General features: G+C 45.9%; 1 protein-coding gene across 5 annotated transcripts; it reads left to right on the top strand.

Annotated features, from left to right (window-relative positions):
• The first annotated feature begins 20 nt into the window (after positions 1-20).
• On the top strand, positions 21-20,431 carry GARIN1B (golgi associated RAB2 interactor 1B). Of its 5 annotated transcripts, none has more exons than XM_058724371.1 (9): positions 21-141; positions 4,346-4,563; positions 5,008-5,127; positions 6,503-6,687; positions 7,791-8,043; positions 12,342-12,463; positions 15,521-15,564; positions 18,901-19,068; positions 19,825-20,431. In XM_058724371.1, the coding sequence occupies exons 3-9, from the start codon at positions 5,026-5,028 to the stop codon at positions 19,836-19,838; spliced, it is 888 nt and encodes a 295-aa protein (XP_058580354.1). In that variant the 5' UTR covers positions 21-141; positions 4,346-4,563; positions 5,008-5,025; the 3' UTR covers positions 19,839-20,431. The 5 variants fall into 5 exon arrangements, with proteins under 5 accessions (XP_058580354.1, XP_058580352.1, XP_058580351.1 ...); XM_058724369.1 differs by having other exon boundaries at positions 129-217; XM_058724368.1 differs by lacking the exons at positions 21-141; positions 4,346-4,563 and having other exon boundaries at positions 5,015-5,400; positions 15,527-15,564.
• Positions 20,432-20,623: the final 192 nt, after the last annotated feature.

Genomic DNA, 20,623 nt, shown 5'->3' with positions numbered 1-20,623 from the left:
TCCCTTTCCCCTTCTCACTGGCCAGTATGCAAACATGATGGCAGGAGCTGGAGCGGGCACTTTGAAACCCAGAGACAGAGATATATTGCGAATGGCAGAGATACTCTACGAGCTCAGGACAGCCTGTCTGTGGGCTACTGTGTAAGAGGAAATCAAATTCTATTTTAAGTCGCTATATTTTGAGGTCTTTTGAGTGCCTGGACTATAAGTAATACAGGTTCGTATCATTACCTTTATCCAGGAGCCTGTGTACTTCCTAGTTATTTGTACTTATTTGTGTTTTCTTATTCAAATTGTATGTTTTATGCCTTCCTTTTCTAAAAAAAGTAAACCGTTAGCTAGTGGTCTAATTTTTTTTTTTTCTCAAAGAACCAGCTTATGGATTTATTTATTCAGGTGTGCGTAGTAGTTTAATATTATTTTGACTTCCTTTACACTTGAACGAATGTCATGCGATTTAAATTTGTGGAATTCTTGGGTCACATCCTTTCTCCTCAACATCCTTTTACTTCATTCCGTTGTCTTATGGCATCTAAGGAGGCTGAAGTCTAAAGCCAGTCTCATTTTATTCCCCTTGGTAGAACGTCTGCTTCTTCTATGCAGATATTTGTAGCAGGATGCTTTTGTTTTGCCTAAATTTAGGAACTTCACAAGGGCTATGTTGGTCTCAATGGTTTCTTTATTCAGTTTACCTGGAATATAGTAAATCCTGTCTGTTTGCCAAATTGCTTTTTGTTTGTTTGTTTGTTTGTTTGTTTTAGAAATGGCTTTTTCTTTTATGGTTTTGACTACTTTTTCAGTTCCATTCGTTCCCTCTTCATCAGGGAATCTAGCTGTATGTTGGATCGACATAAATGTCTTACATAACTATCGTTTTCTTTCCATTTCCTTGTTGCTTGCCCTTCTTTATTGTGCTCTGTGTGAAAGTCTCAGGCCTGTTATGCACGTCACTGACTTGGTTTGCTGTCATGTCCCCTCCATTTCTTGTGGCTTCTAATGTGACTGTCAGACACTGAGTGGGTTTTTCTTCTGTTTTCCCCTTAACTCATCGAATCCTGTCTTCATCTCATTTTGGCATCTGATTTTGTTTTTGTTTGTTTGTTTGTTTCATAGGGACTATACAGTCCCTTGAGAGTACAGAAAAGATTCTCGTCAAAAGCTTTATTCTGTTTCCTGGAATCGTTTTTCTCCTGATACCTATTCTTTCAATGTATTTTCCTGTGGACATTCTTTGGGAAAGAAGAGTAATATCGTACATAGGTCCCATGGTAGCTTGTCATTAAGAAATAGTGACTATTTTAATTAAAAAAAAAAAAACACTTTTACCTGAATCCATCAGCACTTTAGATGTAAACTCTATTTCACAGAAAAGATAGTAACTAGAAAAGCAAACTAAACACAAGGAAGTAACCAGACAAATCTAGAAGGTGGGATTTTCTGTAGGACAACTGCCTCGATTGTTTAGGAGGAGTCCTAAAAAAGAGACTGTCTAGATTACACTAAACTTAAGGGGGATGTGTGGTCCTGGATTCAATGCTGATTTCGATAAATCAGTCATAAGAATAATTGGAGTTAAATGGAGGAGTTTTAATATGGCCTAGAAATTAGAGGAGATGAGATAAAAGGATACTGAAACACAAAGGCAGAAAGTGTTGGCTAAATGATACAGGTTATAAAAAAGTCATAAAACCATTTTCAGAGTACAATCTCTCTCTCTCTCTCTCTCTCTCTCTCACACACACACACACACACACACACACGCACACACAGACACCCAAGGTTGTTGCAGTGATGTTCTCTGGGAAGTAAGAAAATGCTGTTTGTTTTTTAAACTTGTCTCTGTTTTCTGATGTTCTACAAGCACGTGTGCTGCTTATATAATAGTTTTCTTTTTAAAATAGTGACACAAATTTAAATGGGACAGATTTACCATGAAGATAATAAAGCTTACGCTTCAGGACCCTTTGTTCACATGGAAACTTCTGAGGCCCTAGGAGGGCTCTGAGCAGTTTGTGTCATACTTTTGTGGGGACTTTTTATTTTGTCTTTTATGTTTTAGAAATGTTTTACTGTGGGAAATATACATGAAACTTACCATTTTAGGTGTAGGGTTCAGTGGCATTACGTACATCCCCACTGTTTGTACAGCCATCACCACCATCCGTCTCCAGAACTTTGTCATCTTCCCAAACTAAAATTCTGTACCCATTAAACAGTAACTCCCTATTGTCCTGTCTCTCCAGTATTTTTATTTTTAAGTGTCTCCAAAATTATATAATCTTTAAGCTCCACAGAACCCAGGTCCAGCCCCAAATGACCACCAGATATCCTGGTCACTCCTGAGCAAGCTTTGAAATGATACATGACATGACCAAGTGATTTTAGCCTCAAGCCAAAGGACTATCAACATTGGCAAGAAGACTCTCACCAGAGTGCTCATTACCAAAGGTGCCCAAAGCAGCAATTGTGGCGGCATCGACGCCCCTGCATACACAGGAAGACAAGAGCCATGAGTTTCTCATGTTCTTGGGATATATATTTATACAACCTTCCTCCCTAGAAGTGACAAGTTTGTCATTCCTAAGATCCTAACTTCCTGCGAATTAACCCCGTCGTCTTCATTGCTTAGAATTAGTGGTAAAGAGTACCATTATGTCCTGTAAAATTGGTCCAGAAGAGTAGATAGTTTTATATAGTTGTATCAGCAAGTTTTAAGCCCAGCTCAATGTGACAGAACACCCAAATTTATTTCTCTCATCCATAAGGAAGTCTGGAGGTACGCAGTCCAGGACTAGTATGGCAGTTTTATGATCATCAAGGAATTGGAGCCCTTTTATATTGCTGTGCTACCGTCCTTACAATGCCACTTCATGGCCCAATGGGGCTGCCAAGCTCTAACCATCAAGTCTGTATTCCAGCCAGGAGGAACAACATAAGGAGTGAAGAGAGCACTCCCCTTCCGACAAGGTTTCCTCATAGCAGTTGAACCTTGAGCTCACATCTCTGTCACTAGAACATAATCACATGGCCTTACCTAGCTGTAAAGGAGACCAGGAAATGTAATTTTTATTCCAGGTATGTGCCCAACTAAAAATCAAGCATTCCATTAATAAAGAAATGGAGATAATGGATACTGGGAAAGGCAAGTAAGCATGTTCCAAATGGATTTTAAAAAGTTTCAGTGTGCTACTTTGGAGGGTTCGATAGGGGCAAATAGGAAAAGTAGACATCTTTTTTTTTTTTTTTAACGTTTCTCTATTTTGAGAGAGAGAGTGCATGTGGAAGGGGCAGGGGGTGGGGGGAGAGAGAATCCCAAGCAGGCTCCACACCGCTAGCATGGAGCCTGATGTGGGGCTCGAACTCACGAACCGTGAGATCACCACCTGAGCTAAAACCAAGAGTCAGACGCTCAATCGACTGAGCCACCCTGGCGCCCCTGGAACGGTAGACATCTTAAAGACATTTTATCATGGCTTGGCACTTTGTTTAGAGCCGAAAGCTCACTTTCTCACAATTAGCTTTCTAGCCTGGGTCCTAAAGTCTCTTCCACATACCACGGAAGTGGACTCAACAGGCTTGTACAGAAAAGAGAAAAAGTCACCTTCCCAGCTGAAGGGGACTTTTGGATGTCTCAATGGCCAAATATATCCAAGCCATGTATCTAGGCCAATAAGTTTTACTGTTGTGGGTAAGCTTTAACTTATATCGGTGTGTTAATTGCCATCCCATTTGTACTGTGTGTTGTTCCTAGGGAAATGTAAACCACAGGATGGGGTCTCTTGGCCCCGTCCTTACAGAATGTTCCATGGAGGACATTTTCCCCACATGATAAGCAAAAGAAAATGAGGAACGTGAATAGGGAAGTTGCTTTACCAACCTAGGAGCTGTTTCAGGTGCATGAACAGGTGCATAATAGAAGTGACCAGGTGAGGGGCTGATGGAATCAGATCAGGAAAGCCTCATGACCTTTCAGCCATCTCTCAGACTTGACAATGAATACAAAAATAAATCGCTCTGCTTGTACGTCACATATATTGGTTGTCAAATTGTTTTTCTTTTTTAAAAACACTTTTTTTAAGTTTATTTTTGAGAGAGAGCAAGCATGAGCAGGGAGAGAGGGAGCACAGAATATGAGGCAGGCTCCATCGAGGCTCCGAGCTGTCAGCACAGAGCCCAACGTGGGGCTCAAACTCACAAACTGTGAGATCATGACCTGAGCCGAAGTTGGACGCTTAACCGACCGAGCCACCCAGGTGCCCCATCAAATTGCTTTTCTAAATTGATCATATTTGATTTTGATGGATAATACGTCATTTAGTAAATTCTGGAACTTTGTCCAAATTAGAATACAATTTCTCCCTGAAGTGGACTTGAACGATGGTCAACCTGCTGGGTTCTTTGCCCTTGACCTAGCCACCGCAGGATATGGGCTCTCGCACCTTCTGGCTCCAGGATGAGGAACGCTGTCGCTCTCCGAGAAGGGGAATGGCTTGTTGATTCAGCAGAAACGCCCATCCCAGCTCTATTCTTCTCAGCTGGCACCCTCACAAAGCCAGCCTCTGGGTAAGAAACTGATTACTTCTTCAGTTTTACCTCCTAAGGAAAATAAGGCCTGTAGAAGTAACCACCCAGCCGTAGCAGAGCACGGAGCCCAGCGATTCCTTCTAAAATGGAACAGACTCCTGCAGATAAACCAGGGCATGTGTGCTCCCGCATCGTGCAATGCTCTGAAGAGCTGGGTTTTAAATAGACACCGGCCCTTAAAACTGATCGCGGGCAGGTTGCATTAGGAGTAAGAGAGGGTTGACAGGCAGGGAGGAAAATGCCCTCCCAACAGCCTTCCTTCCTTCCTTCCTTGCTTTCTACCTGGCTCACCACTTGCTCAGCAAGTTCTGGGGGCACTATGTCCCCGGTTCCGACAGGGGCTGGGGAGCGTGAGGGCATAAACAAGCCGTGAAAGCCCTCTGGAGGAAAAGGGAGGCTCCTCTGCGTTTCCCTTTCCTGCAGGCCTGCCCTGGTTTTTTCATGATGTCATCCATTCATCATTGTGAGCTGATTGGCGGTCCCAGGCCTTGGCCAGCTGCCCAAGGCCAGGAGGGAAGAGAGAGGTACCAGGACAAACTTGCGGTAGGCCCCTGAGCATGTGCGGAAATGTTGTCATCAGTTCCACAGAGAAAGACTCAGTGGAAATCAAAGAAGACAGTACAAGTCACGAGATCCTATCCAATCTTCCCCTCCCTGAATGTCTGGGAAGAAGTCAGGGGCCTCTTGCCTGTGGATGGGGAGCCAAACCCTGGAGTGGGCCTGGGTGTGGAGGAGGGATTGCTCTGCCAGATGGCTCATTCTCCAGAATTCAACCTATTTCCTGACTCAGTGGTGTTTGAAAGCAACTTTGTCCAGGTACTCTTGGGTCGTGCAGAATGGCACTCCTTGATTCTTCTAGACCTGATCCCAAGGTGTGACTGGGAGAGTCTGTCCCTGGGACTGGCGTGGAGTGAGAACTGAGGTAAGGAGAAGTCAGTGGGCCTGGAATGCATCTGACCCTGACGTTGCAGAGCCCCAGACAAGGCTTCTTCTGCAGATGCTTGTCATCGTGGGGAAAGAGGTCAGGTGTTCTCTGCTCTGAGTAGGGGATCTGGTATCTGAATCCCTCAATTTGCTCCCTCCTCCAGGCTGTCAGCCCAAAGACATGAACAAAGAGGCAGTGAAATGAGCTGCCCTTTGAGGGTTTGTGACAGAAATGCTGACTGGTGAAAGAACAGCAGCTGGGCACCCGGAGAGACCAGGGCTCAGAATCTGCTCTCTCATCAGGAGGTGTCATTGTGCAAGTGACCGGCGCACCCTGAATCCCAGTTTTCTGTCTTGTAAAAGGGGTTGGACCAACCTGGTTATTACACGCAAACACAGGAAGCAAAGGCCTAAGTACGAGGGCACTGGGTGCATTTTTGTTTCCTTGCCTGGGTTCTCCTCAGGCCAGCTAGAACCCAGAATAAACAGACCTTGGGATTGCACGGGACCTTATGGTTCAGGGAAAGGAGATTATAGGGCCCCTCAGAAAAGGGCCTATAGACAAACCTGTCTAAGAAAATCCAGGAAACTTTGGGGAGGGGTCACAGAAATGCAACACATGTCCAGGAACTCCGGGATTATGGTTCTTATAGGCATTTAACCAATATAGGTTAAAACAGTGGTTCTCAGCAAGCATTGATTTCGCACCCACCCACCCCCCCCCCCCCACACACACACACCAGGGGGCATTTGGTAACATCTGGAGATATTTTTGATGGTCACAACTCGGGTGGGGAAGGGATCGCTGCTGGCCTCTAGTAGGTAGAGGCCGAGGATGCTGCTAAACATCCCCAGAGCACAGGAGACCCCTCTCCCCCAAACAAAGAATTATCCAGCCCGAAGTGCATAGTGCCAGGGTTGGGAAACCCTCAGCTAAAATACACTGCTCCTTCTGCCAAACGCTCAGGGCTGTGCCCACGGGACTGCTTTGCAGGTCAAAAAGGGCAGGAACTGGATAGACATCTACAAAGCCTCCAACACCATGGCCATTGGGGTGACCTCCTCCGTGCCCTGCCTGCCCCTTCCCAATATCCTCCTCATGGCTAGTGTCAAATGGCACCAGGGACAGAGCCAGACATGGAACAGACCATCTAAAGCCCCAAACATCATCCTGAAGAGGTAAGCAACACAGAGGGGAACAGAAGAGGAGTAGGGCGAGGGGCAGACCCAGAGCGGGAGGCTGCTTTGGGACTCAACTCAAGATGGGGAGAAGCAGAGAAGTCATTGGCAGTGATGTTAATTTTTTAGGCGACAGTAGCCCAAGCCCGGGTGCACTGGGAGCATCAAGGCTAAGGGGTGGGGGGCAAAGGGAAGTGTTCTGTGGCCAGTAATGAGAAGCGAGTCAACAGCCCACTTCCCTTCTTGCTGCACTCACCGCGCTGAATTCATAGGAAATCTCTCCGCCTTGGGCCGAGCGGCAAGGAAGCACTGAGGTCCAGCAAATGGAGCACCGTTTGGGAGAACACGGGTTCTAGTCTTTGGTATCCAACTGACTCCAATAATTTTTGAGTCACAAGTTATTTGCTGCCTCTCAATGTTCCTGCTAGTAAAATGAGCGGAACTAAGTCTCACTTAGAACCTTAACATACAGGGACATCACACCCCTCTGGGATGAAACAGGTCTATGTGATGTTTGGACCTCTCCAAGTAATCTGTAGGATATCTCAAGAATCCCTAGATCTTCCCAGAAATCCAGGTAAATGCTTGATGTCTCCCTGTTGACTCAGGGACAAACCTCGCCTTTATGTCCTGCGTGGGGCGATAGCCAGCCCCCTGAACTTTAGCCCCATTGCGAAGAGTAGCTGAAGCATTAGGGTCGATGAATGTGCCAACGCTGTGGCAGAGGAGGGAAGTCCCCTGCATGCTGTCAAGGAGGAAACTAAAAACCCCAGCCACCTTACTCCAGGGCTGTCTCTCTCAAGCAGGACCCCAGGGAACACCGGCGTGAGAATCACGGCAGATTTCAGGGCCACACCCCAGACCTGCTGAATCTGAGTTTCGGGGGGCTATCTTCGGGCGTCTTCATTTTAATCAAGCTCCCCAGCTTGATCTCTCCAAAGTGCAGCTGATCTCTCCAAAGTGGGAGCACCACTGTGCCAAGCCCTCTCTCTCCTACCCCCCAAAGCCTCAGTCCTGTGGGAGACGCTCCTCATTTTAACGAAGAGAGGGTTGGCTCAGAAGCAATAGGGGTCGCCCATGTGTGTCTTCCCTTGTGGCCTCAGGATACTCCCCCTGAAGTTTGTGGAGCTCCAGGTCTGTGACCGGCTTCAACGCATCCTGCGGTTGAGGACAGTCACTGAGAAGATCTACTACCTAAGGCTCCACCCTGACCATCCAGAGACTGTCTTCCACTTCTGGATCCGACTGGTTCGGATTCTGCAGAAGGGCCTGTCCATCACCACCAAAGACCCTCGGATTCTTGTCACTCACTGTCTGGTCCCCAAGAACAGCTGCAGCCCCTCGGGAGACTCGAACGTAAGTGGGCACCAGAGCTGGCCTGTGGAGTTTAGGTGAGCTGGTATGTGAGGGTGATCCCTGCCTTAGGCCTTTGCTAATCAGCTTTATTGAGGTAGAGTCTACAGCCTATACTACAGGGATACTTTATCACCCTAAAAATGTCCTTGCTCCCATTTTCAGTCATTCACATGTTCCCATTTCCTGCCCTAGGCAGCCATTGACCGGTATTCAGTCTCTATAAATCCATAGTTCTTGGACATTTCATATATATGGAACCCTACACTCTATAGTCTTTTGTGTCTGGCTTCTTTCACTTAGCGTGATGTTTTTCAGGCCCATCTGCGTTGTAGCATGAGGCCAACTCTGGCAGAGTCAGACTATCAGTATTTTCACTGCTGAATCGCATCCCATGGTACAGATACACCACATTTTGTATGTCCGTTCATCAGTGGGTAGACATGAGGATTTTGTCCAGATTTTGACTATTATGAATGATGCCGATATGAACATTTGTGTCGAAGCGTTTGCGTAGACGTGTGTTTGATGTGTCTGGGATACATTCCGAGGAATACAATAGCTGGGTCATATATTTATGTGACTTAAAAGTAAGTTTCTATTTAACTTTTCAAAAAACTGACGAACTGTTTTTCAAAATGGCTGCACCATTTTACATTCCCATCAGCGATGCATGAAAGTCTCAATTTCTCCGCATCCTCACCGACATTGGTGTTATCTAAGTTTTTTAGTAAGGCCATTCTAGTGGATGTATGGTGGTTTTCATTTGGGTTTCCTGAATAGCTAATGATCTTGAGAGAGTTTCTCATGGGCTTATTAGTCATTTATGTATCTTCTTTGGTGAAATGTCTATTCAAGTCTTTTGCCCATTTTTAAATTGTGTTTTGTCTTCTTGTTGAGTCGTTAGAGTTCTTTGTGTATTCTAGATATAAATCCTTTATCAGACATATGTCTTGTAAATATTTTCTCCCAGTCTGTAAATATCTTTTTCGTTTTCTTAATGGCGTCCTTTGTGTAGCAGAAGTGTTTAACTTTGATGAACTTCAATTTATCAATTTTTGCTTTTATGGATCAGGCTTTTGATGTTGTAGCTAAGACTTTTTTGTTCAGCCCAAAGTCACAAAGATTTAATCTATGGTAAGAAATATTTACTAAAGGTACTACAGTAATAGCTCAGTCACTTGCAATCATACATTGCTGTTTTAACGTGTATCCATTTTTGAGAGACAGAGCACGAGCTGAGGAGGGGCAAAGAGAGAGGGGAATAGAGGATCTGAAGCAGGCTCCACACTGAAAGCAGAGAGCCTGACACAGGCTCAAACTCATGAACCAAGAGATCATAACCTGAGCCAAAGTCGGACACTTAACTGAGCCACCCAGGTGCCCCTAATCTATCTTTACTTATAGAATTTTTATAGATTTAGCTCTTCCATTTAGGTCTATAACCTATTCTGAATTACTATTTGTGTATGGTGTGAGGTAAGAATCTAAGTACTTTTTTTTTTTTTTTTTTACATGTGGATACACAATTGTCCCAGCACCATTTGTTGAAAAGACTATCCTTTCTCCATTGAATTGTCCCGGCAGCTTTCTTGAAAATAAATTGACCATAAATTTAAGGATTTACCTCTGGGTCCTTAATTGAGAGTTCTACTGATCTGTTTGCTTATTCTTAGGCCAATACCACATTGTCTTGATTAATATAACTTTATACTACATTTTGAAATTGGGTGATGTACATTTTCCAAATTTTGTTCTCTTCCAAATTATTTTGGCTATTCTAGATCTTTTGCATTTCCATATAAATTTTAGGATCAGCTTGTCAATTTCTGCAAAACAACCTGCAGAATTTTTTACAAGAGCATGTTGAATTTACATATTAACTTGGAGCCAATTACCATCTTATCGATATTGAGCCTTCCGGTACATGAATATGAAATGTCTTTCCATTTATTTTGATCTTCTTTAATTTCTCTTAATGTTTTTGTACCTTTCAGTAACATGTTTGCATCCTTCATTGATAGTATACAGATAGACAATTGATTTTTGTGTATTAATCTTGTTCATTAGATATAGCAGGTTTTATGGATTCCTTGGGATTTTCTACACACACATATACACACACATACACACACACATGTCATTTGCAGGCAAAGACAGTTTTACCTCATTTCTAGTCAGGATCCATTGGTTCATTGCCTTACCCGGAATCTTCAGTGCAATGTTTGTTAGAAGTGGCAAAAGTAGGGACACCTGGGTACCTCAGTCAGTTAAGCATCTGACTCTTGATCTCAACTCGGTCCTTGATCTCAGGGTTGTGAGTGCCAGGCCTGCACTGGGCTTCACACTGGGCTTGAAACCTACTTGGCTTGTTCCTGATCTTAGGAAAAAACATTCAGCCTTCCGTTAAGTATGATGCTCATTATGAGATTTTGGTTGCTGCCCTTTATCAGGTTGAGGAAGTTCCCTTCTATTCCCCGTTTATGGAGAGTTTTTACCATGAATGGGTATTGGATTATGTCAAATGCTTTTTCTGCAGCTTCTGAGATGACCACATGGTTTGTCCTTTATTCTATTAATACAGTGTCTTGCATTACTTGAGTCTTAGATGTTAGACCAACCTCATGTTCCTGCAATAAATTCCACTTGGTCATGGTGTGTATAATCCTTTCTCAATGTTATTGGATTTGGTTTGTTAGCATCTTTTTAAAATGTTGATTTTTATTTATTTTGCGAGAGAGAGAGAGAGAGAGAGAGAGCGAGTGAGCATGAGCAGGGGAGGGGCAGAGAGAGAGAATCCCAAGCTGGCTCCCCGTTGTCAACGCAGAGCCCAACATGGGGCTCGATTGCTCAAGATTATGACCTGAGCCTAAATCAAGAGTCGGACGCTTAACCAACTGAGTCACCCAGGCACCCCGGTTTTTGTTAAGGATTTTTGCATCTATGTTCGTTAGCGATATTGGTCTATAGTTTTCTTGGGACACCTTTGTGATACTCTGGCTTTGGTCTTAGGGTACTATCAGCCTCATTGAATGCTTTCAGAAGTGTTCTCTCTCCCATCTATTTTCTGAGTTTGTGAATAATTGGTATTACCACTTCTTTAAATATTTGATAGAATTCACCAGTGAAGCCACCTGGGCATTGCCCCAGGCCTTAAGATGTGACATAAGACCAATTTGAGCTGGAACATAAACTCTTTGAAGGCAGGGGTTTTCCTCTGTCTTCTTAGTTCGATCCCTAGTGTGTGGCACACAGCTGACATCTAATACATACTGAAGGAACGAATGAACAAATGAACGTGAGGAGTACGAACAGCTAGAGTGCCTTTGGGGACATCCCGGGCAGCAAGAAAGAGGGCAATTTGACCCTCGTGTAAAAAGCAGCTCAAAATGGGATTTTTCTTAGAGAAATTAATTTTTAAACCATTCATCAAATTCTTACAACAGGTATTTGATTCCCCCTACATTTAAATATAAAAACAAGTAGCAAGGGACACCTGGGTGGCTCAGTCGGTTAAGTGTCCAACTTCGACTCAGGTCATGATCTCACAGTTCATGAGTTCGAGCCCCACATCGGGCTCTGTGCTGACAGCTCAGAGCCTGGAGCCTGTTTCAGATTCTGTGTCTCCCTCTCTCTCTGCCCCTCCCCTGTTCATGCTCTGTCTCTCTCTGTCTCAAAAATAAATAAACGTTAAAAAAATTAAAAAAAAAAAAAGAATAGATTATTGGGGAGCCTGGGTGGCTCAGTTGGCTAAGCGTCCCACTTCAGCTCAGGTCACACAGGATCTCACAGTTCATGAGTTCAGGCCCCGCATCCCGCTCTGCACTGACAGTGCGGAGCTTGCTTGAGATTCTCTATTCCTCTCTCTTTCTCTGCCCCTCCCCTACTCTCTCTCGCAAAATAAATAAATAAACTAAAAAAAAAAAAAATAGATTATATACCAAGCACTAGGTTAAGTGATGAATCACTAAATTCTACTCCTGAAAACAATATTACACTGTGTGTGAACTAACTCGAACTTAAATAAAAATTTGAAGGAGAAAAAGATGAAAAAGATTATCTACTAAATGACGTCTGAAGTTTTCAATGACTATAGTATCCTTAAGGCACAAAGGATATTTACAAGAATACAGGGAGTATAAACAAACAGATACGGCCTCAGAATTGCCTCTCTGAGCAGCTGACACGGCAGCCCAGTCGAACAGTTTAAGCCCCAACACTCTCAGGTCTGGACCACGATTAGGAACATGCAGACACCCTGAGGCGTTAACCACCTGGCTTTGCTTTTTTTCTCCATCTAGTTAGTACAGAAGAAACCCCAAGCCTCCCAGCCCAGCGAGAGCCTCATGCAGCTGATGGCTAAGGGGGAAAGTGAAGCACTCTCTCAGATTTTTGCCGACTTGCACCAGCCCCGCCAGTTAAGGTACGTGACTTAAACTGGGCCAGTCTGACACCCCTTCTGTGGCCCAGATGGCCTGGGCCATGAGATCCAGAAACCAAATAACTTGGGAAAGGAGCAGAGGGAGGAGCGTGGAACGCTGCACTCAGTACCCAGGCTTTACCCTTGACTAGGGCCAACCTTTTGCCAGTTCTCTTTGCCTCATTCTCCTCCACACAGTAAGCACTGTAGGCTTGACTCCAGAGGAGGAATGTTATAAAAAAAAATAAAAAGTAACTCTTCAATGATAAGAATACATTAGTAGCGCAGGTGGGAAAGCAAAACCTTGTTTTGAATCCAGTTCCTAGTTCTACAGAGAAATAACTAAAACATTGTTTCAAACGTTATCTACTCATTGAGTTCGCCTGGCCTCTGCTGGGATTCAGGGAGCCTCTGTGGTTGTTTTCTTTTTTATTTTTTTTTATTTATTTTTTATTTTTTAATATATGAAATTTACTGTCAAATTGGTTTCCATACAACACCCAGTGCTCATCCCAAAAGGTGCCCTCCTCAATACCCATCACCCACCCTGCCCTCCCTCCCACCCCCCTCTGTGGTTGTTTTCTAAATGTATAATCTGTTCTGGAAAACTCCATGGTCCAGGCCCACCTTATCCATGCCTGAGGAAATGTCCCTGTGTTGTGCAGGTGACTTAGGATGTAGTCTTAAGATTGGTTGACGTGAGACAGGCGTTGAGGGCACTTAGATCACAGGGTACCACGAGCAGAGCACAAAGATAACGTGGGAACCGGTGTCCTAGAGAACCGAAATCAGTTGCTAAATGTCACCAGAAGAGAAAAATGACGTTTTAGAAGATTTTTGTCACAACAGGGACCAGCAGCTCAGAGACACAACAGAAAAAAAAAAGAGAGGCTTTTTTCCCCGAGTGCTGGGAGTAAACCAGTAGAGTTGGAGGGAACAATCTCTTACAGTGCTTAAGAGCTCATACGGCCCTGGGCACAAGTCACTGCTCTGACCTGAGCCCTTGGGCACATTGTTTCATTTTTCTGGTCCTAAGTTTTCAGATCTGCAAAATGGAAACTATGATGGTGCCAACTTCATCCAGATGTTGTAAGATTAAATGAGCTCATACGCATCAGTACTTGGCAGGGTCCTCAGCAGATTTAGAGGCAGACATAAGGAGATTCTCAATATTAACTTGTATCATTAACTTGGGCTGGAAGCTGTAAAGTATTAACACAAGAAAAAAACTTGTTAGTTGCCCACTGCTAAAGAATTTATACTGGAGGTTGTCACGCTGTGTATCATACAGAGATCTGTAGTTAAGAAATTTCTAGGAGGGGCGCCTGGGTGGCGCAGTCGGTTAAGCGTCCGACTTCAGCCAGGTCACGATCTCGCGGTCCGTGAGTTCGAGCCCCGCGTCGGGCTCTGGGCTGACGGCTCGGAGCCTGGAGCCTGTTTCCGATTCTGTGTCTCCCTCTCTCTCTCTCTGCCCCTCCCCCGTTCATGCTCTGTCTCTCTCTGTCCCAAAAAAAATAAATAAATAAAACGTTGAAAAAAAAAAAAAAAGAAATTTCTAGGTAAAATGTAGCATTGCTGAGCTGGTGACCCCTGGACTCTAATAGAGCAAGATAGATTGAAACAACTTTATGACTGTCTCAAAATGTTAAATCATGGATTTTTTTTTTTTTTCCGCTGAAGGATAGCTTTTGTTTATATTCATGGCCGCAATTCAGTCGCATGGCCATACCCAACTACAGGGGAGCTGGGAAACGCACTCATCATTGTGCATAGAGTACATAATCATGTGCCTAAAACAAAATTAGATGCTCTGTCCCCGAGGGAGAAGGGAAGAAGGGATACTAGGGGTCTATTGGCCAATTCTGGCACAGGCAGCTTTTAATATTTCCAGAAGGTCAGAGCAGTGTAGGAGCATTAGGCACTAACCAGATAAAGGGTGGAGAATGCTGTGCAGGTTAAGGGGACAAACGAGGTTTCGTCCTGAGGAAGAGACTTGGTGAGTTCGGAGAAGGAGAAGGAAGGGCCAGTGGGGAAGCAGCGGTGGCGGAAGGACTAAGTACAAGTGGGCAGGTTCTGGGGCACCTGGGTGGCTCAGTCGGTTAAACGTCCGACTTCGGCTCAGGTCATGATCTCACGGTTCGTGGGTTTGAGTCCCGCGTCGGGCTCTGGGCTGACAGCTCAGAGCCTGGAGCCTGCTTCTGATTCTGTGTCTCCCTCTCTCTCCACCCCTCCCCTGCTCACGCTCTGTCTCTCTCTGTCTGTCAAAAATAAATAAATGTAAAACAAAACAAAGCAAAACAAAAAACAAGTGGGCAGGGGCCGAGCGGTGGCTGGGAAGCCATGTGAATGAATTTAGACTTCAGTGTAATGGGAGCCTTAGCCTCATTTTAAACTGGGAAGTGATGTGATCCAATTTACATTTTGGAAAGGTCATGCTGGCTGTTCAGCGACAGTTGGTTTGAAGAGAGGGAGAGTAAGTGTGGAGAGACCAGCCAGGAAGCCGGGGCAACCTAGTCTGGCTTGTCATGTCCCAAATGGATCAGAGAGATGTGAGAAATAGGGGGAAATGACTTCTGGCTGCACTGTTATCTCAACCATTTCTTTGTGCAGGCATTTGGTTTCTTCTCTTTAATTTCCCAGGACGAGGCCCCGAGTGATGATTTTTCTCCTCATTCAGGCAGGTTCTAGTCTGGTTGCAATTTTATCAGTTTTTGCACATTGGCAACAACAAGCAACTCACAGCAAATAAAAATAAATGGCTGAGACGAAGGACCAAACAGATGGAGTCACACCCATTCCTCCTCAGCAGAATCAGCGGCATGGATTCTGCTCCCCGTCCCAGCTCCCCTCCCTCCTCTCCCTTCCCTATTTTTTCTTCTGGTACTTTAACATGCGTCACACCCACCCAGTGTAGCCACAGCTGGCCTTTTTCATATTTATATCTGCCTCTCAAGCTTTTGCATCAAGCAAAATAAACTAGAGACAAGATTTGAAATGAGAGTTTCATGCTCTGTTCTTTTCCTTGTGACCTTCATTTCCTTGATCCTGAAATGGCTGGAGTTCCAGGAGCAGCAAAAAGACACAGACCAAAAGGGACAGCCCAGGTAACGGAGGGCACGGGGCGCCCATTTCTTGGAGAACTTTCTGCTCCACAGGTGTAGGAATAAGTTCCCCCTGCAGCTCCCCACCCCAGCTTTCCTGGATCTCTGTCTTCCTTCCGTATCTTAGTGTGAGTTCCTCTAGGCTCTTTGGCCACCAGAGTCAAGTTGGCAGCAAATCTTGCCAATTTCTTCCTTTGAAGTGTTTCTCCATATTCTTCAGTTCTACTCCCGCGGGTTCTCCCCTAGTCCACCTGGTCAGCTCATGCCTGGCCTGCCGTCATTTTCCACTAGTGCGTTCATTTCCTCATTCAGAAACACGCAGTGGGCACTTGGTAAGCGCCAAACACTGTCGAAGGCTTCCGATCACAATGAAGAAAGAGACACGGTACCCCCCTGGAAAGCGTTTATAATTTGGTAGAGTCAGATGGGTAAATCCTGAAGTCACAAAAACTCTATTTCTAGGCAACATTCAAAACTCACCCCTGGGGTCCCTCACTCCTCCCAGGAAGCTGCTCAGGAAGGCGGGGGTCTGAGCTGAGTCAGGGAGAATGAGTACCAGCAGGGCTGGCCGGAGCGGAAGAGGCAGGGCATGCTAGGAGGAGACAGAGTCTGTGTGAGAGAGCATGACACATTCTGGAAACAGCAGCCGGTTCCCCATGAATTTCCAGGTTCTAGTTTACCCCAGATCCACTCATTTTGGCATGCACGACCCTGCATAAACTTCCCCTCTTACCCATCTCACCCGATCACTTTCTCCCCCTCAAATAGAAGCCCCGTCCGTGCCTCGTCTTCTCCAGCCCAAATCTGCTCCAGTCAAGCCTTGGCTATGCTTCTCTAAGCCTTATTCATCCCGTCTGCTCCACCCTAAATCCTACCTGTCCTTCCAGATAAATCTTTCCTTAGTCATAACCTCTCTTACATTATTCCTTAATTGCTACATAGGCTTAAGTCTTTTTTTTTTTTTTTTAACATTTAATTATTATTGAGAGACAGAGTGTGAGCATGGGAGGGGCAGAGAGGAGGAGACACAGAATCTGAAGCAGGTTCCAGGCTCTGAGCTGTCAGCACAGAGCCTGATGCAGGGATTGAATTCACAAACTGAGATCATGACCCGAGCCGAAGTCAGACGGTTAACCGACTGGAGCCACCCAGGCACCCCAACATAGGCTTAAGTCTTATCTCTTCAACCAACATTCATTCTTTTCATGCCTCTGAATTATTTAGCTGCCGTGGCAAGCACAGGGCTAAGAACACAATAGGGCTTCCATAAGTATCCGTGTACCATACCACTAATAAATTATGCCTCCACATTGGCTCAGAAGGCAACCGGAATATCATAGTTAGGAATTTAGAGGAGCGTGTAGATCCCAGAGAAGCTCTAACAACTTTCGTCCAAACCAGGGATTACAACTCAAACGTCTGGAGAGTCTAGGTGTCATATAAGAAATGGTTGACTTACGGGGCGCCTGGGTGGCTCAGTCGGTTAAGCGTCCGACTTCGGCTCAGGTCCTGATCCTCACAGCTCGTGAGTTCGAGCCCCGCGTCGGGCTCTGCGCTGACAACTCAGAGCCTGGAGCCTGCTTCCGATTCTGTGGGTTTCTCCCTCTGCCCCTCCCCTGCTCACATCCTCTCTCTCTCTTTCTCTCTCAAAAATAAACAGTAAAAAAAAATTTTTTTGAGAAATGGTTGACTTATCTCTCAACTCCACTGTAAGTTAAACCACAGCTGGGCTGACACCTGGAGGTCAGCACTGAGGAGGCAATAGGACATAGCAGGGACAGTGACAATGACAAAGTGAAGGTTTCAGTGGAGCCTTTAATTGTCACCATGCCGGAACACAGATCTGGTGTTGCCAGATACCCTGAGTTTTCAAGAAAAGCCCCAAATCTGGATTTTTATGTGACCCTGCCCCATAAAAATGCTAAAGCACAGCATGGGATGACAGTGGGTAAACTAAAGGTATCTGCAGACCAGATTCAGCCTGGAGGCTGCCAGTTCACAGCCCCTATTCTAAATGGTGAGTAGAGCTGGCCCACGGTTTCCCCAAGGCTAAGAATGCTGTCTCCTGTCACGTGACAGATAATACAACGGTGATGCATTGTATTGAATGTTTTCACACTTACATTCAATCACACACCCACGCTCAAAACATACCCCATGGGATTATGGTTGAGGAAGACAGAATATTTCAGTTTCAGAGTCAGAGGATATGTGTGCCATGGGAACTACCACTCCCGAGCCGTCCCAAGGCTGTTTTCGATGAATTATCCTAGGATGTCCTCAGGACCCTTCTCTTTCCTTGAAACTGACGAAGCGTCTTTCCTCCGTGGGCCAGGTACCATACCCTTTGAGTTTGGAAGGATAGCCACACTTCAGCCTCCTGGAACTTCTGGATGAAAAGAAGGAGAGAGCTACATTGGGAAAAACCAGCGTCCCAAAGCTTACCTGTGTGGCTGAACCTTTCAACTCCCCATCGGTGTGGGTGGTGGGGCGTATTGCGGGGCTTCCCAAGCTATCACGTGCGAATAGTCCCCGGGGAATCTTGTTAAAAATGCAGATTCCGAGTCAGTAGATCCGGGTGGGCCCGAGACTGTGCATGCTCCCGGGTGATGGCAAAGCTGCTGGGCTGCAAGCCACCCTTTGAGTGGCTGAAGCCAAGTGGACCAACAGGCTCTGGCCTAAAGCCATCTGGGTTCCAGGCCATTGCCAGTTCAGCTAGCTGAATCTCCTGGGGAAATTCACTCAGTGATCCTCTCCAAGCCACATGGGTTCTCTCCTTTTACTGGCACTGCCTTGTCCAAATGGTAGGATGGTTAAAACATGGGCTCTGTTGCCTAGCTTTGAATTCTGGCTTTGAATTCTGGATCTGACTCCTCATTACATGACCATAGGTAAGCAAGTTAACCTCGCGGGGCCTCAGATTCCTAGGAAAATGGAGACTAGAGCAGCACTGACCTCTCGGGGTTGTTGTGAAGATTAAAAGAGCATTGGGGCGCCTGGGTGGCGCAGTCGGTTAAGCGTCCGACTTCAGCCAGGTCACGATCTCGCGGTCTGTGAGTTCGAGCCCCGCGTCAGGCTCTGGGCTGATGGCTCGGAGCCTGGAGCCTGTTTCCGATTCTGTGTCTCCCTCTCTCTCTGCCCCTCCCCCGTTCATGCTCTGTCTCTCTCTGTCCCAAAAATAAAAAAAAAAAAAAATAAAAAAAATAAAAGAGCATTAATACATGGGTTTGTTTGGAACCATATCTGGCCCATAATAAGCACCCTACACGTGTTGGCCATAACCCGTGAGACTGCTCTGTGAATTAAAGTACAAACAAATGCATTCCCTTTTTGACCTAGAGAAAGATACTCCCAGTGAAGACAGCATCCCTTGTACCCAAGACCTCAGCTGGAGGGACTCGTTCACTTATGGAGAGTGGGAAAGAGAGAACCCCTCGGGTCCACAGCCCCTTTCACTCCTCAGCACCCTGGCAGCCTCCACGGGGCCACAGCTGTCCCCACTCATAGGTAAGGTGATGGGACTAATCTGACCGCCTTCGTGCGACAGGCCTGGGGTTCCACCTCAGGCCCGGGGTCAGGTCCTAGGATCCTGGGGGTGATTCCAGGAGGCCGTGAGTGGGAGTGGGGGTGCCAGCCAAAGGCAAGTCCACAATCTTTGTTTCTGCCCTGTTCTCTACCTCCAACTGGACTGAGCGGAAACCCTAAATGTGGCAGTTGCAAAGCCCGCAGAGGCCCCTGGGAATTCCTGCAAGTGGCCCTGAAGGGACAGAGACCAGGACATCACAGTTGTGGCTAGCCCTGCTTTCTCCCCCCGCTGTGCGGGGGGAGTGCCTCTGGGGCTCTTCCCCTGAGGGAGTGGGAAGCTGGCTCTCCCTTTGCCTTTCCAGAGCTCTCGGGGAGCCCCAACCTTCTGCAGAGAGTGAGAAGGAGCAAGGCCAAAACGGGTGGGGTGGAGGTGATACTTCCCTGGAGCCCAGCTCTTATCTTTCCATGTTCCAAGGCTCGTCCATCCATCCATATATCCATTTGGCAAATATTCATGAAGTACTTCCCATGTGTCTCTGCTTGACCAGAGATGATCCCCAAAGAAGGGAGGAGTGGTTTGTGTTTTCTCAAGTCAAATATTATTAATAAAGCACTAACTCTTACAAGTACTTGTTATTAATAGTTGACAATTTAAAAAATAGCATATCTACATGCCCATAGAAGAGCTTTTTAGGCAAGCTATTGCTCATTGGACATCTTTCTCTCCTACACTAACAGGAAATTGTATTTGAACCACCCTTTCATTCTGGGGAGAATCTATGCAGTCCTCACCAATGCCACTCTGCAGCCTTCAGCTTTCTGAGGGACTCTATCTGGATGTGGAGGAGGAGAAAGCTGCAACTAAGGAAACACTAGAATCATCTCACGCTGATAGCACAGCCTTTCCTTGGAGAACCACTTGCGAGCACGGCTCCGGGTGAGAAGCATTATTCCTGCATCGTTCTAGTATGTAACTCCACGTACTCGGGGTCCGCACCGCCACCTGTCACCACACCTAGCCTCCATCCCACCACCAGAGCGAGCACAAGAAGACATGCTCTCAGAAGGGCCAGGGCCAAGAGGTGGAGAGAAGGAAGGAAAGGGAAGCAGGACCCTAGGAGACGTGGAAGAGACCAAAGTGGAGGCGAAGAGAGGAGGTGGAGGGAGGAAGTCCGAGAAGAGGGGAGATCTCGCGGCGAGGCGGTAACAGAAGGAAACAGAGGGACCTGAAAAAGAAGCTGGAGAGGATAAGAGAAGAAACACACCACTGAGAGATGCCTCACCAAGCTTCTATTTATCTAATTTAAAACTTGAAAGTAAGGCCATAAACCAAAAGAGAAATGTCTTTTCTCCTCTGTCCAGATTACTCGGGGTAAATAGGAGGGGCCAGAAACTCATTCCAGCCAAGAGCCTCTCCTTAAGTTTCCTTTTTTTTGCCAGTTTTTGTTGGTGGTGGTGGTGGTGGTGGTCATCATCGTCGTCGTTGTCCCTCTTTTCTGATGCAAGCTTTGCACCTCCTTCCTTAGGACTTGCTAGC

The sequence above is a fragment of the Neofelis nebulosa genome, chromosome 4 (assembly GCF_028018385.1).
Source record: "Neofelis nebulosa isolate mNeoNeb1 chromosome 4, mNeoNeb1.pri, whole genome shotgun sequence".
In the NCBI taxonomy this organism is placed as follows: domain Eukaryota; kingdom Metazoa; phylum Chordata; class Mammalia; order Carnivora; family Felidae; genus Neofelis; species Neofelis nebulosa.
The sequence above is the reverse complement of the archived record's forward strand: the minus strand, read 5'-3'. Positions and strand labels throughout refer to the sequence as shown.

What these genes read in the sequence shown, in the direction of transcription:
- GARIN1B (XM_058724367.1), top strand. Translation starts at nt 5,152, where the DNA reads ATGTTGTCATCAGTTCCACAGAGAAAGACTCAGTGGAAATCAAAGAAG. An exon ending in CCAAACATCATCCTGAAGAG is followed by an intron (nt 6,688 to 7,790) that starts GTAAGCAACACA and finishes TTGTGGCCTCAG; the next exon opens with GATACTCCCCCTGAAGTTTG. An exon ending in CACCAGCCCCGCCAGTTAAG is followed by an intron (nt 12,464 to 15,520) that starts GTACGTGACTTA and finishes AAATGGCTGGAG; the next exon opens with TTCCAGGAGCAGCAAAAAGA.